Source organism: Zonotrichia leucophrys, chromosome 1A (assembly GCF_028769735.1).
Source record: "Zonotrichia leucophrys gambelii isolate GWCS_2022_RI chromosome 1A, RI_Zleu_2.0, whole genome shotgun sequence".
NCBI lineage: Eukaryota > Metazoa > Chordata > Aves > Passeriformes > Passerellidae > Zonotrichia > Zonotrichia leucophrys.
The window spans coordinates 26,146,555-26,163,768 of NC_088170.1; the positions used below are offsets into that span (position 1 = coordinate 26,146,555).

General features: G+C 39.5%; 1 protein-coding gene across 9 annotated transcripts in view; it reads right to left on the reverse strand.

Moving 5' to 3' along the window:
- The window catches only part of OSBPL8 (oxysterol binding protein like 8), an 83,762-nt gene that overhangs the window by 15,109 nt on the left and 51,439 nt on the right, over nucleotides 1-17,214 (reverse strand). For all 9 annotated transcript variants that reach the window (XM_064701976.1, XM_064701969.1, XM_064701967.1 and 6 more), the window contains 6 exons: nucleotides 13,667-13,734; nucleotides 10,293-10,373; nucleotides 9,403-9,504; nucleotides 8,493-8,696; nucleotides 4,678-4,762; nucleotides 3,417-3,588 (listed from right to left, as the gene is read on the reverse strand). In XM_064701976.1, coding sequence (XP_064558046.1) covers nucleotides 3,417-3,588; nucleotides 4,678-4,762; nucleotides 8,493-8,696; nucleotides 9,403-9,504; nucleotides 10,293-10,373; nucleotides 13,667-13,734 — 712 coding nt within the window. The remainder of the gene's footprint in view (nucleotides 1-3,416; nucleotides 3,589-4,677; nucleotides 4,763-8,492; nucleotides 8,697-9,402; nucleotides 9,505-10,292; nucleotides 10,374-13,666; nucleotides 13,735-17,214) is intronic.

Here is a 17,214-nt window from a genome sequence, read left to right on the forward strand (position 1 = left end):
TGTCAAACGACAGACATCAACTACCTCTATAGGAAGCCTGTTCTAGTGTCTGACCATACACTCAGTAAAAAAATGCTCCCTAATGTCCAAAACCTCTTCTGATGATACTTTAAACCATTCCCATGTTTCTATAACAGCGAGAAGAATTCAGCACCTCCCTTTCCAGTTCCCCTCCTCAAAAAGCTGTAAGAGAGCTCTAAGTTTGCATCTCAGCCTCCTTTTCTCAAAACTAGATAAACTGAAAGTTCTCAGTCCCTCCTCACCAGCCATGCCTTCCAGCTCTTTAACAAGATTCGTTGTTTCTCCTCAGAATATAGTCAAAAACCTTCATAACCTTTATAAATTTTGGGGCCCAGAACTGCACACACCCCTCAAGCCGAGGCCACACAAGTGCTGAATATAGCAGCACAATCCCCTCACTTGACCAGCTGGTTTATGTCTGTTTGATGCAGCCCAGGATGGTGTTTGCCCTCCTGGCTGCCAGGGCTCGCCGCTGACCCATGTTTGTCAGACAGCCCCTGGCCCCTCCTCTGCCCCTGTGCCTGCCTCATGCCCAGCAGTCACCTCAGGCCACTGGGAGGGCAGGGCTGCTCCCAGCCCACTCCTCTACCAATTTATCCTTGTGCCTGGCATTACCCTGCCCTAGGCACAGAATCGGGCACTGGGACTTCTTTAATTCCATGCCATTGATGATTGCCCCTCCCTGTTTGGTATTGTCAGCAAACTTGCTAAGAGTGCATTCAATTCCTACATCCACAGATCACTGGCCAAAACACAGAACAGAACAGGCCCATGACTGAGGCCTGAGGGACACTGCTGGTGTCACCAGTCAGATGTAGCCCCATTCACCACACCCCTTTGAGTCCTGCCATTCATCCAGTTCTTCAACCAGCATGTTGCAACCCTGCTCATCTCACACCTGAATAATTTATCCAGAATGATCCTGTGAGGGACAATATCAAAAGCCTTATAAAATCCAGAAAAAACTACATCCACTGCTTTACCTTCATCCAGTAGGCAACTGACCTTATCTTATGAAGGATATCTTATTAGCTAAATGGGACTTCCCCTATGCTGACTGTGCCTGGTAATTCACTGTTCTTTAAATGTCTTTCAACGAAACATACTATCATCTTCACCATTTTTCCATGTACTGAGGTAGCCTTACAGGTCTATAGGTTCCTGGGTCTTTGTCAGGCCTTTCTTGTAAATCTTAATACTGTTGGTTAGTTTCCAGTCAGTGGAGACCTCCTCAGACTCCCCAGACACTTGGAAGACAATTGAGAGGTATCCTGTCATAACATCCACTAGCTCCTCCAACTGCTCTGTGATGAATCACATCAGACCACATGGACTTACAAACATTCAGCTGATACAACTGTTCTTTTACAATTTCAGTGCCAAATGGAAAATCACTCATCCTGCACTCACAGGCCTCCAAATCAAGGAGATCAGGCAGCCCAGTCTATTATTAGTATTAATGACTGAGGCAAAAAAAAACCCCAAAAAAAAACAGTGAACATGCCTGTTTTTTCTTCATCCCTATTTTTCAGGAGACCATCTTCAACAAATATCAGTCCATGGTTTTCCTTGGACCTTCTCTTGCTATTAACCTACTTTAAAAAGCTCTCTCTCAGCTGAAGCTAAAACTGCTTTCACCTTTCTTCTCCCTCTTCTGCCACCCAACTAAAGCTAGACCTGCCAGTTTTGCTCCTTAGACAGTTAAGCACACTGAATACTCTTAGAATATGCTATACCAGAAGATGTACTTAATTAAAGCATTAGTCTTAATTAGACTTAACAGCTGTAGCTAATTGCTGTGATTGTAATCTTGGCCAGCAGTTGATATTAAACTACTATTCCAGAGTGTAGATCTCCAGCTAAATTATACACAGCAGTTATAGTGTTCCTATGAGTGAAAAGAAGGCACTAAACTGCAGCTGAGCCAAGCTTGGTCATCTGGATAAGGTCTTTAGTTGTTTCAGGGGGCAAGCATTTACCTTTTTTGTGCTTTTTTCAGACCATCTATGAATTGCATAAAAAGCATTGCATTTCTCCTAGTCCAGGTCTCGCTCTGGGCCAGCACACTCCTAATAGCAGTACAAATGTCCTGCCTACCAAGAAAAGATAAATGGACAGCTAAATCTTCACAAAGTATATTGAACTGGTGGAAAATTACTGAGGTGAATGCCTCAGAGGAGGCTGTAAACCCATGGGAGGCGTGTGCTCGAGCAGGCTCCTGGCAGGGACCTGCAGACCTGTTGGGAGAGGAACCAATGCTGGAGCAGTGTCCTGGAAGGACCTGTGACCCTGTGGCAGACCCATGCTGCAGCAGGCTGTGCCTGAAAAACTGCCCCTGTGGAACAGGGACCCCAGTGGCAGCAGCTGTGGAGAACTGCTGCCCGTGGGAGGAACTCACATCGGAGAAGTTCAGAGAACCATCTCCTGAAGGAGGGACCCCAGGGCGGACTCCTCTCCCTGAGCAGCAGCTGGAAACCCCCATTACCTGTCTGTGCCTCTGGGCAAGGAGGGAGGGGTAGGCCAGAGGTGTTTTTTAAGGTCTTATTTCACTTCTCATTATTCAGCTCTGATTTTTTTAGTAATCAGAGTAATTTTTTAGTAATTCAATTAATATCTCTAATTTAAGCCTGCTTCGCCCATGATGGCATTTACTGAGTGACTTCTTCTGATCCTTATCTTGACTCATGAACCCTTTGTTAAATTTTCTCTCCCTATCCAGCTGCACAGGGTAGTGAGAGAGAGAGGCTTTGGTGGGTGCCTGGCATCCAGCCACTGTCATCCCACTACAGCCATTCATTCACTACACTTAATTTACTTCCACAGAAGCTTGTGCTCACAAAAACATGGCTGAAAGTGTTCATTAAAATAATCAGGGAGTGACTGAAGGGCGCTCAGACATGAGATAACAGGTGATATAAGACAATTTTAATCATATGCATTTAATCATAAGGTGACTGAATTATTATTCATCCATCTGATGATTCATGCTGAAACCATTTAAATGAAGGATTTTTCATTTCTGTAACTAAAGAACAGCAACTTAAATTCACATCTACTGACTTTTGTCATGTGTACTAAGCTTCTGATTTTCCGCTGAAGCTAACAAGAGACACCAACATAAAATTTTCTTTTTTTTTTTATTTTGAACGGTTTAACTGAGTAATTAAACTTACTCAGATGCAATACTCCAAGTTCCTTGGGCCAAATTTCCCCTGGCTCCATTTTGCTTAAAAAATGATTTTTTCATTTTATATGTGCAGGGTATAAAACACACTGCAAATAAGGCATGTACCTCAGGAGCAAAAAAAAAAAAGCAGCCTTAGCCTCCCTGTGGCAAAATTATCACTACAAGGTTCTGCCCAAAAGCAATCAGGTTTAGTAATTAATTCACTTACGGTAAGTTTTCTCCACTGTGCAAGTTGTTAGCACGGATCAGACCATAGAAAGAGACATGACTACTGTCAGCTGAGGAGTTCAAATCGTGCTCTTTACCTTCCCTAATCATTGTACGCTTCAGCAGACTTGAACATTTCAGAGCCAGCTCCAAAGCATCCATCCAACACCTGCCTAAAGATAAATTTAGTATTAGACCAAAACTTAAAGATTTAACAGAACTGTACCACTTCTGTTTGCTAACTAGGAAAATCAGCCCTCTGGGCCTGCTTGCACTGCCTTTGAAGACACACATCAGAGTTGTTCCATGTACTGGATTTTACGGTCTGGTGGGGACATAAAAACAACTCACAAGCACCCAGCTTCAGTGCAAGGGATGCTTCAGGGAAGGAGGGCAAGGTAAATAATGATTTTGTTAGAGCATATTCCAGCATTTCTTCCTTAATGTAAGTCTGGTTCCACCCAGGCCATGACTGTGGAATGCCCCCAGAGTTGCCTGCAGCCCTGCTCTAGTTATAAAGACTAAGCACATCATTTGGCAAAATTTGCCCAAGTAATATGATAATAATGTGGAAAAAGAGCTATAATGATAGATTATTTTCTGCAAAAAGTTACTGAACAAATTTGTGTATTTTTTCCCCTTCTTACTTCTTCTTTTCCATGTATCTAATCCATTTCTCAATATAGAAGGCAGAGACAGTCCTATCTTTAAAGTCTGCAGGGGTATGCCTAATTAAGCAGTAGATGAAAACCACCTGCCAGAAACAGCTACATAACAGTCTTAAATTTTTTTCACATCATAACTTCAGAAGGTAGTTGCACTGATGGCCACCTTCCCAGTGAAGAGCGTTTACAAAACTACTTTTTGAAGACATTTTGACTACTAGAACTCTGTGCAACTGCTGCACTTAACACAGAAATGCTTTAATAAGAATACAACCATATTAGCACTTTACAAAGGCATTTGATATTTAGAGCTTGATATTTAGACATATATTAATATAGATAAAACACAGATAACCCTTTCCACCTCCTCTATCCTGTCAACAAAAGGCAACTGCAAGGAGTTCAATAACTTCTCCTTCAGATCAATATTCTCCTTAAATAACTATGAAAAAGTACTAGTACCATCATAACTGCATGCTATAAATTAAAGGAGAACCTTAACAACAATTAAACAGCAATCAAAATGCTGTAACACACATGATAAGACAATTGAAACTATCTTTCTCACTGCTGAAAATCAATGAAGTGTCTATTTACCATCTGATTCTGAAGCAGCTCGGATGATCAAGTAACTGCTGGGCAGTGGCAGAGTTATAGCACCAACTGCTTCACCCTTAGGACCCTTGAAATACACAAAACAAGAAACAGCATCAGATATTTTAATTCAGTTTTATAGTTTATCATTCAATGTAGTAAGAAGCTAACACACTGCAGGGCTATTTACTCAGCAACATCTAATGAAGACATGAATGGAAAGATGGACAGCCCTCTTTCACTGGATTTCTTTTTCAAAGACTTCATTCTAAGCATGGGACCCAATTCAAGCCCAGTTTTCAAAAGAGTGGTCTTTGTGATTAAAAAAAATTTAGTTTGGTTGGGGTTTTTTGGTTTTAGTTTGGGTGCAGTTTTTTGATCTTTTTCTTTTTTTGGAGGGGGAGAGGTGGGGGTGGGGGCAGGGGTGTATAAATCAGACTTGGCCAAAGTTTTATATTCTATTTACTATGAAGTTTTTCACACTTTGTATTAAAAAAATAAATTCAAAAGACTTGTCCATTTCTGTCAACCTTCATTTTGGAATAAAATGTTAAATAACCATTTTGAAGTCCCTTCCAATAAAAGTTTATCTATGATAACTTTAAGACAACTGATAGGCAAAGAGGGCTGTATTAAACATACTTGAAGCTATTGCTGAAAGCTGGGTTAAGCCTGCCTAACTGATGACAACGTATTTTGATCTTACTGATTTCCCCCAGAGAAGCCTAATGGAAAGCCAATATAAGGCTTAGAAGAGGGAACTGGAGAGCCAGCAGAAGTTTTGAGCAAAAGCAGATAAAGGCAGGTAATTTTAGAAGCAAGCAAATGAAACAGCCAGAACGTTTCTGAGGGCGAGAAGCGGGTTAAGGAGTAGTCTTGGTGGCACTTAAATACCAATACAGACGAGCTTGTGCTGGTGTAAATGATGGTCAAACTCCTGAGGAGTCAGTATAGACTAACAACAATTGGGTGCTAGAAACAAGATTCCAAACCTCAGTCTTTCTCTGAGAGAAAGGAAAGGTGTGCCTACAAAAAGCCTTTGGTGAGGCAGCAACACTGGGATTAGGAGTTAGTGGGTACCAAAAACCAAGAGGGACAACCCCAATGCAACTCCTCATCCCAAGGGTGGGAAGGCAGGGAAGAAGCTCAGTGTCCCCTGAGGAGGGGACAGCACCATGGCACCACACCAGGTTGGGGTGGGAGAGGGGCTGGATGCTGCCATCACCACACAAAGGCTCAGCCACCAGAAGGCCTTGGAACTCTTGGGTCACAGACCCTGGGGCAGAATAAGGGCAGACTTGTGCCCTTTGGGTTTATACAGTGGGCACTTCAGGATAGGCTACTTACTCTGTACCAAACAACTACAATTTAGAGACCAAGTGTGGTTTTGGTGTCTGGTTTTGCCTCTTTTTTAATGCAAGAAAGTTACACTCCCTAAGTGTTTTAACAATATATTGATTAAAACCAAGAGAGTAATTTTTAGCAAAGAAGTATTAAAGTAAGTTGACTTATTTTGTTTAACTGCTCATGGATCTTGATTTCCTCTAACTGGTTATGGTTCCAACAGTACAGGATACTTTCCTTTGGTATCACCCATTAGGGTTTCAAAACCAATTTCCAGTAGTTAGTAATCTGTACAAGAGGAACAATAATTTCTGTTTGCTGGGTGACTTTATGTGGATTGTCTCTGTTTCTGGTGGAATTATGCTACTGCTCCAAGCCAATGGTCAAGTTAAAAATTCCATTAGATTAAAAAAAGTTGAAGTTTACTTCTTGCAGAATATTCAAGTGCCATGAACATTGTTTCAAAGACAACAATGAAAACTGATAGGCAGTCACCCCTGACTAAATATACACAGAGAAAAATATTTGCATTAACTTTTTAAATTAATAATTTCAGAAGACTGAAATGGCATCAGGACCAGGCAGACAAGGAAGACAATCAAGGTACAGTGCATCAGCTACCTCAGAGTGTAGGAGGAACATCAAAGACCACAGCAACAGGCTTAAGGGAGCATGTGAAGTGACTGGCCACAAACTATGCAGAAGAGAATTTGCAGCCTGCCAGATGGACACACCATGGGTAGTGTGTTCAAGTGAGAAAATCTCCTGCAGTACTTATAGCTCTATATATGTTTTTTGCAATGCTATCTTTCTGCACTAACTGCAAACAAGGGTCACTTTGCCTTGGACTTGAGGCTCTTTGTGGTAAACCTACTCTGGATCAGTCAATTAATATTACACTTATGCAAGTTTGCCTCATGATAATAAATCTCTAACTAGGACATTTTGATTGACTAGGTGAACAAGGCAGAAAAGGGTTTCAAACTTAAAGACCTTTCATCTAATGGAATCCAGGAATTCTCAACTGCAAATAGCCATACCAAAATGAACAAACGCCACTCCAGCTCTCAGCACATTTAGAATGGACAATATCAACTTGTTCAGGTTCAAAATTTGACCTACCTTAAAAAAGTAAAAATCTGGTAGGGCATGTCCTCTAAATTCTAAATATCTAGTTAAAAAAACAAACAAATCCATTTCTCATTGCCAAGCAATAAAGAAATATAAGACTGATTTGAGATCTTCTGCAGAGAGGCCACCACTTTGCAATGTATGTATATACATCATGAAAAAGCACATTAACACCAAATGCTATAGCTTTGGAAAAGGATATGGAGTTTGTGTTCTGCAAATGTGAGATCACCATTAATCACTGAAAAGTTTGCCTAAGCAACAATTAAATAAAATTATTCAAAAGAAACTACAAGTGATCTAAGTTTGGTAAATTTAGATAACGCTCATAAATGATCACAATCCAGAATAACCACAAGCATCAGGAACTATACTGACTTCCTTAAGAAAAGGATGACAAATTTAACACAGCATATTCTACAGATGTGACAATACATCTATATCAATTTAAGATTTAGAAGATAGCTACTAATTGTGAGATTGTAAGATGTATATTTTAGAGGGTATAATTAATTAATTGTCCTAATATTGTACAGTACTTTCATCTAAAGCAAGACATTATTTTAGAAGGAAAATATGTTCACGTGTGAACGTGTGCTGCGCTTCCACATCCCCTCTCCACATGTAAACAGAAAACAAGGACTAAAAGAGTTTATCAGATTATAAACAAGGAGTAAGAGCAAGCATTAAAGATCCCTTCAAGATCTGAAACAAACCTTTGTTGTGCAGAACACACCTGTGCTTTTCAACACAGGTAAGAGCTGCTCACAATATTATGCCGTGTATGACAAGGCAAACAGACATCAGAACTGAATGAAAACATTTATCATCCTAACATCATAACAAAAAGGAACAGACTTGGCTAACAAGTTGCAATATGAGCTATCATTGCACAAGCAGGTAATCTGCTTTTTGACTCTTACAAGCAAATTGAACTAAGGTGACATTTTACTACATGAATATAGAGTTGGACACAAGAAATGTTTATAACAAAACTCTTTCATTTTGGCAAATCTCACCTTAATTTCTGAGATTTGAATGATGTAAAATATTATGTTAAACATGCCTTCCTTCAATTTATGTGCTTGCCAGTGGTGCCATTAGCCTTTTTAATGGCAACCCTTTGCACACCACACTTCTGAAGCTCTTCAAGTACACAGAGCAGCATAAATCAAATACTTTTTCTGATGAATGGGACTAGATGTTGAGGGCTTATATTCAGAACCAACACAAACCACTGAAGTTGAAACAGAAAACACAGTTCCATTTTTCAGTGAGGTTGTCTTTACTCGTAGCTGAATAATGCCAGTCATCCCTTAAGAACCATGCATGCCACCACTAACCTTTGTAGCCCATATGGTCTGCTCCAAAGGATGAAAAAGTTTGAAACAAAAGCCATCTTTTTTAGAAGGCCTCTCGATGAGTTCACAAACATTCAGCAGCACTGTTCCTACCCACTGGTCATTTTTGGGAGTTTTGTAAAGAAGCAGCACTCCTGGTTTCAGTACACACCACAGTTTGGTCCAACTTTTCAAGGTACCACGAATCTAGAAGATAAATAGTTACACTTATATCTCAGTGAAGTCAATACCAAAACCATCCTCCTTAACAAAATTAACATTGACTTTTTTTTTCTTTTTTTGAAATATATTATTTATTTCAAAGCAAGGTTTATTAGGGCTTTCAAAAGTTTACCCAGGTTTATTAAAGAATGCAAAGGCATGCTTGTTCTTCTGTCTTGATGAATACTCAGTTCTACAAATGGGTATGCACACATCCTGTTATGGGAAGTATGACAGTTCAACTGCACTATTGTTGATAATATGAACTGCTGTCCTCAAGATAGCAGTACCAGCTAGTTCTTAAGAGAGGAAAATTACCAGAAGTACAATGAAACCAGATATTCAAATATCTGACTGAATTATTTTTGCAATTGTTATATATGTAACAGAGCCACTTGAAAGTGTAAAATGAGAAGGATGAAATGAGAATTGCAAAGCCAACTCATCCCAAACTGATGGCTATGCACACAAGAACAATGTGACTAGGGTGACTGCAGTAAGTGGGAGCTAAGTTGCTTTATTAGTCCCCTGGGATTTGAGCACAGAGACCTTGGGATGCAATTAGTGGCTGCTGTGCCTGTAGAAAAACATTAACAGTAAGTAAAAGATTGAGCCTTTTCTATTCTGGCCAAAAAGCAGCAAGCAACTAACTGCTCCATCTTCAACTCAGGTTTCACACTTGGATTCTGACCTTCAACCAGTCAGCCATGACAATAACTGAGGGGTCTGTGAGTGTGCTAAGTAGTTCTTTTGTGGCTCTCTTCTTTTCTTCTCTGTAGTTTTTCTTTTGGACCTGTAAAAAATAATAAAAATGTTTACAATGTCATGGCCATAAGCCAGTTATCAGCACAAAAATGTATCAGCCAATACATGCTGAGGAAAATTTGCAATACAGATATAGAAAAACAGCTTTAAAACAGAGTATTGACTTCAAAGTCAACAAGTACTTCAAGAGCAGCTATGATGCAGAAAATTTCAGATTCTTCTGCAATTTTCTTCAGAAACTGAGAACTTTGAAGCTCCTCTTAGAATCAAAGGGGAGGAAAGCCCAACCAAACCAAATTCCAATATACAGGTACATTATCTGATCTGTGGTCTTAACCCACCAGTTATATTCTCCCCTAGGAGAAATTTGCAAGAATGTACTTCCCTCATTTAAAGCAGAATAATTTCAAGTTTCTCTTGAAATGGTATCTGCCAAACAGTGGAGTTTGGTCTTGCTACAGTACAGAGGGAAGAAGGTAGTAGAAATGCATTCAAATTACTATTTTTATAATTCCATTTGTCATTTTATTGCATGTAGATGTCCTGAGGTCCCTGCCAATCTGAAATAATCTATCATCTGATTGATTAAGATGGCATATTGTGGCATCTTAAAGGCAGCATTATAAAAGTTATTATTCAAGTAAAAAATACAGTAAAATTTGAAGAGACTCAACAGCACAACTTCTCTCAATACTTAAATATTCCCTAAGTCTCATCATTATTTAGCATTTTTGTCTTCTCATTAGAGAATAAGGAAAAACTATGTGAATGCATTTATAGTCCTTGAAGAGGAAATTAATTTCTAGAGAGATTCACCTTGAGAGATTCTTTTTTTGTAAGTTTGCTTGAAGATTGAGAGATGTCCTTCTCAGAGCCATTGAAAAGCTTGGATTCAGACTGAAATTCACAACACACATAATAAATAAATGACAATGGCAGATAGAAGAATATATTACTGATGCTGGCACTTTAGCAAGTGTTTGAAGTGCAATTATGTTTGCAAGGTCCCCATTCCCTCTCACTTCTCTACTGCTTCCCCCCTTAAAAAAATCCAAACAAACCATAACATGAACTGTTCACCACCTATTCATGGAGTGTCTTTTTGTAAGGGTTTTATGGGAAAGAAGTCTGAGGCTCCTTTGGACCATACAGAGCAAGTATTTAGCTCATGTAGACTGTTACTAGACAGAGCATGCTTGAATAGTTCGGCATAATTTTAGCAGAGAGAGAATGTTTTAGGAGAATCCAGGTGTTTTAACAGGAGTCATTCCCAGGATTTATGAATCAGAATATAGAATCAGCTGTCTTCATCCACAACTTGACAGCTTCTGCAAACAGACTGCTATAGAGGCACTTACCCTGTGACTCATGAAGGAAAATACAGCCTCTTCAGTCTAGGATTCAGTGCTCTGTAAATCATCAGAGTACAACTGCCCACTAATGGCACTTGTTCTGCTCCTTGAACCCTAGTCCCACGCTCTGATTACTTTGCAAGTCATCTTCAAGGAGCTCACGGTGGCACCAGGCAGGAAGGAGAGCCAGGGTTGTTCGTGACACCCACGTCCCGTTCGTGCAGGACAAGGAGCTGCCTCAGCAGCACATGATTTCTCCCCCCGCCTCTCCCCCATGTCGTGCAAGGTTCAAAGTTTGCACCTGGAGGTTTGCTGCCTGCTAGTTGAAAGGGAACTCAAGCCACCAAATATTCACTTTGGGAACAGCACTCTTCAGGGAAAAAAAAAAGGGGGGGAAAAAGAGGAGTCTAAGAGGAGTCTGTGATAGAGTTTTCATGCCATTCCTATCAGGGGTCAGAGAACATTGAGTAGGTATGCATTAAATACAGACTTCAGATAAATCAGAGAGTTGTATTTCTTTGTGCACTGAAACATAAGCCTGATGGACTCAAAACTTCCATATTGTCAAAAAAAAAAAAAACAAAAAACCAAAAAAAACCCCAACCAAAATAATTTAAGATTGTAAACTAAGTATTCAATTCAAATTCAAGGACATTTTATTGAAACTGACCCTTAAGATGTTCCACATTTCAAATCTCAAACAATAGTGCCAAGTCTATTCACTGAATTTGTATTTTGAAATACTATAAAATGGTAGTCCAAAAATATGCAAGTTTTGAGTAAAATTTACAGCTATAATAAAAACAGTGTTCTTCAGCATTCTCTTAACTCACAGGCTGCTCAAACAAAAGAAACAAAGCCTAAAGAGTCACAATCTGTACAGAACAATTTAACCTGGATTCTATTTTACATCTTTAATTCAGATCTAAGAATTTACAGGAGTCTACTCAGGTACTGTATAAAAGATACGTGCAATAACTGGCAAAAAGTATTTTTAGCTCAAAATTATTTTAATGATAAGTAAATGTTCTTTAACTTTTGTATCTATCTTGGAAAAAAACAGGAAACATCTTGTAACAAAGGTATGTTCTTGACACTCAAAATTTAGCTTTAAGATGAGTGCACAACTTGAAATTAAATTCCCCTCTCTAGAATTTAAAGGAAATACAGTACTTTAAATGTAGTAACAGAAGAGGGGAAAAATGATTATCATTGTCACATAAGAAGGGTTAATGAACTCATTATGCAAGCTATAATGGAACAACTTACACAAAACATTCATAAATATTCTAGTTGGTCACCAACAGAAAGCGAAGGCAAACTAAAGGTCATGCATAGAAAAGTCTCAAACCAATAAGTTTCCCTACTTAAAAAACGAATTTTCTCATTGTCTCAGTTTTAAAGCTCATTAATATGACACTGAGTAAAGGTTTACATTTAGTTGTTCAATGTTAGGAGACAGGTCAGTGATCTGTGTGTATATTTTTAAGCCAGTAACCTTCTCACTGTTATATCCACAGAAAGCAGATGGGATAAAAAATTTAGAAGAAAACTCTTTAAGAGAACCTGCTGTAACTCCCAGCAAGGTACATTCAGTAGCAGATTCCAGGCAAGCCCCATCACTGCTTTTCCATTCTCCCTTAGAAAGAAGGGCTGCTATTTCACTTCCATTAGTAAAATCAAGCCCCACATGCAGCAATTAAAAAAAAAGGTGAAGAAAAGCATGTATTAGCAGAAGTAGGAATATTGGTATCATCTTTGACAGAAAGACACAAAATATGTAATAGCAAAGAACCCAAAGATTAAGATCCTGTTAAGACAACAGCTAAGAAAAAATAAGTACAAGGGAGAGGAAAAGGGAATTGGATAGTCAAAAGTATATGCTTCTTGAGAGTCTGGAATAAATCCAAGTCAAAAGAGACCATATTAACTTGATTTCCAGGTCAAACTGATTTGGAGGTTTCTGGACTAATATAAATATTTTGATCAAAAGAAAGCTGGATGGTGAAGTATGCTTCCCTGATATTCCTGCCTCTAGGATGCAGTAAAGCAAAAAGGTTCAAGGTTTTGTGATTCCAAGTCACATGTAAGACACCAACAGTTTGAAATGCTTAGCTACACACCACAAAACTGCAGCATCCACTGCAGATACCAAACTGCTTATGCCATTGCAATTTCAATGACACCATTTAAACCTGGAAATGCTACTATAATCTTTAAGCCTCTTCATTTTCTTTAAGTACCTTTGTAATGTTTGTCTTTATGGCTCTGATATACCAAATACCACAGAAAAATTTGTGTCAAGACCTCAAGTGCAAACCCTATCTCCCTATCTCCTGCCTGTGCCCAGGACAGAGTGCTGTGGGAACAGCTGTGTGCAAAAGCAGCAAAAAGCAAGGTTTTCCCCCTTTTCCCTGAGAGCTAGCTGTCACCTTCCAGAGCAACCCAGCAATCTGCTGCACCCAACAATCCGTTTAAGTGCCTGTTACCATATTTGCCTCTTTAAAAAGACAGTGGATATCCTAGCAGAAAATAGAAAACCACATGGCTGGGTAAGTTAGAGCCTTTAAACTCTATGGCAAGGCAATATCCCACTCCAAAACAACCACAAGAAGACTTCATATTTAGTTTCCCTTACTTTGAACCATAGATTTGGATGTGACTTCATCCTGGGAGCTATATTAAGAGATTCCCTTTAATCTTTATCTATTGCTGAATCTGAAGAGTAATATTCAAGATTATCTACAACAAGTTAAATACATTTGACCTTAATTAAAAGTGTGTAGCTTCTTTACACATCTAAATTTTTAAGACAGGTTAGGAGGTTGTGTTCCTTACCTTGCTTTTTGACATAGAATATGCTGCATCGTCTTTTTGTGACGCATCGTCCTTCCCTTTGTCAGAACCTTAAAGAAAAAAACAGCATTGTTGCAAAATATTTAAATTCATTGATAAAATTTATATGAACTAGCTTTTGAAATAAATTTGTCAATGTGTTAAAAAAGTACAAGTAAATCAGATGTTCAAATAGCATATACATACCAATCCATCTCATCAGCTGAAAACATACCAGCTTCTATCATATACACTAATTCAATACTTGCCTCTAAGAGGCAAGAACAGTATTTGGATAATTCTGTACCTGATCCAATAACCTGATGAAATTTAAATAAAACGTGCCAACTTTTGTCCTTTTATTTTCTCATTCCACTCTACCGGCATCATGCAGGCACAGAGAAGAGTACTAAATAAAGCCTTTTTTTGTTTGCTCATTTCTGAACTTTTCTGTAGCTAGATAATTGTTAAATAGCACCTACATGAAAGCAAATCTGATTAAAATCACCAGTCAGGACTTTTTTGCAAGACAATGGAAAAAGTTCTTTACATTAGCCTTGAACTTATACTTTCAACTTGGACACTCAAGAAGCATAACTGCAAGGCCTTTTATTAAAACAGTTGTCAAAATCCCATGTTTCTCTTCTGTGACAAACCCCACACTTCCCCAGCATCAGAAAGCAGAGTAAGTTCGTGTCTGTGCGACAGTGGAAAACAAGGACATGACTGGTATGAGTGCTGCCACATAGCTGCTCTGTGCCACAGAACACAGACTGAGAACCTGGCACCCTCTCACAGAAAAATTGCCTCCTGTGCTTACAAGACATCTCACTCGTTGACCAATTTAATTTGAAGAGAGTGGTGGCAGCATAAAGCTTTTATAAACAGGGAAAAAACAAACTGCACAATGCATTTATCTAAGTAAGTCAGCATGCCATCATTTAGACACCCCCTGAAGAGGAGGCAGATGAGCCCGTGAATTCAGGCACAGATTTCAGAACAGCCCAGGCAGCTGAGAAGCCTGGCCCAGGGCTGTGCCTGTGAGAGGGCACGGCACCAGCAGGGACACCCTGCACCCATGGACATGGCACCAGCAGGGCACTGCAGCCTCGGACATGGCACCAGCAGGCACACTGCACCACGGACACCACCAGGGCTTTGGAGCATCCCTCTGGGCATGGTCCTGACTTCGAAACACAAATCAGACTTCTGATCCCTGAAATGAGAAGACTTACCAGAGAAACTCCTTGATTTCACATTTTTCAGGGGAATGTGGGTATGTGAAGGGAAACTATGAGCTTTGAAAAATTTTTAACTTTTTGTAGCAGTGTTGGGTAGTTTGTCCATAGTAGGAATTCTTATTTTTGTTATTATTATCTTCAGCTTTCCACAACTTTTAATACCTAGAAATTCTAAGACAGAACTGATTCATTTGTCACAATTACACATCCCAGGAAGATTCACGGAGTTAAAGGGGCATTAGGCTGATCTCCAGGTTACATGAAAAATCTTAAGATTCCTCTTGATTTTGGTCTGGTAATCAGTCTTTTGGGGATTTTTCTCCCTTTACATTTATTATTTTGTGCAGATATTCCTTTGTAAGACCAGATTTTAAAAAATATATACTGCAGTACAATATCCCATTTTACCTTCACAGAAAGGAAGCTCTACATGCCTTTACAAACAACTTTTTAACATCCTTATAGAAGCCCCACCTGGGCATAGTTCATTAAATTCTTCATTTTTAAATTCTTTCAACACACCTGCAATAGACTTGTGCAGCTAATGAAAACTATAACATAGGAGACCATTTGACAACAGGAAAGGAGCACCTTGACAGGTAGAAGATTTGTAGTACTAGGGAATTCACAAACAAACTAGACACGAGAAGCTGTATTTCCTAGGTAATACCAAATGCAAAAGCACATTTTCTACAGCACTAGTTATGAGGCATGAAACAAGGTTGTTTAAAGCCTCAGAGGCTACTCTTGCCTTGGTTTACTGAGAAGTTACTGGATTTGATGCCAGTCTTAGGCAGTCAGACAGACACCAGAACCATAGCAGAGGCTTTCTCCTCATCCAGTGCCCAAAAAAAGGAATCAAATCCCAGTGAAAATGCAATGCAGGCATTTTCTAATGACTTTCCCATTTTTGGGAAGTCAGAATATACAGAAACCTCAGTGAGGAAGAATCAGCAAGGAAGTGCTAAGTCAGGATTTTTCTTACAGAAGAGAAGCTGTAATTCCAAGCTTGCTTTCTGAAGCACAACAATTTTATGGACTTTTCACACTGCTATCCAACAGACGTACATCTTTTATTTTCATGAATTTCACCTCCTTGCTTTCAGTGTCTCGAGCTGCAGAGATGTGCGTGCCAGCTGATCCATGAACTTACCCACCACACAGACTGTTCCCCTCCTCACCCACAGCCCAGAAAAGGGCCCTCTCAGGGGCTAGCAAAGCCAAGTAAGGGTGCTGCACATCCTGGAGCACCTTGCACTGCCCAGTCTTGGTCTGTGAGGAAACACAGCCATCCAGCTTGCCATCCCCTACCATCCTACTGGTGACCTCCCTCTGTGTAGAGGGATAAGCTCACACTACAGACAGTTGTCTGGAGCAGAGACTGCCAGAGCAAAAGAGGCTAGAAGCAGGGTATAATAAAGTGTTTCAAGTTTTTCAGTATTCATCAGCAGTGGTTTTGGGCCTAATATTTTAGACCTAATATTTATTCCCACCTTGTAACTCAATCACCAGCTCCTTAACAAAATAACCTGAGCCCACATTTCACAATGTAGAAATTCTTGTGTTGAAGACAGTCCCTTTCTGTAATTTCCTCTTTATTGAACCCTTTGAATTTATGTATAATTTTCTACGTACAATCCTGAAAGCAATCTTCAGAGTCAGGAGCACCACTGCTGTGCTCTCTCAAGCAGTTCTGAGCATCAGCGATTGCGTTCAGAGCAACACTACACCTCAACAGGCTTTCTCCCAGTGTGACCTTCCTTATCACAACAGCTCAGGTGCCATGGGCTCTGAAAGCTGATCCCAGGGCCACTGCAGTCAGCCACAGTTCATGGTATGACCTCAGAAGCCAAGGCAAACTGTCCATTAGTGCATTCCTACTGTGAGCACTCACCAGGTTCTTGCAAAACTTGTAGGTGAAAATCTACATTAAAACTCATTAGTAGCTTTCAGAGGGATTTAAGAGCCTAACAGAGGAACCACAACCCTTGCATACAAGGCACCAATGAAACAAAATCAAACAGTGCTGCTTTAGAGACTGAGACAGATTATGTAGTCAATAACAACAACGACAAAAAAAAAACCAAAAAAAAACCCCTACAAAACAAAACAAAAATCTTCAAAACACTGTTGACAAAAATGAGGCTGTATATACTGCAAAATTAAAGACTATTTAGGATTAAGACTGTGGGAGGGTACAGTTTCAAAAAACTCCCAACCTGTCCAGATAATAGATTTCAATTTTCAAGCATAACATATACTTTTTGAAGTTGTACACACAATCTGTCCCTTCAGTCAATTTTGAAGGAA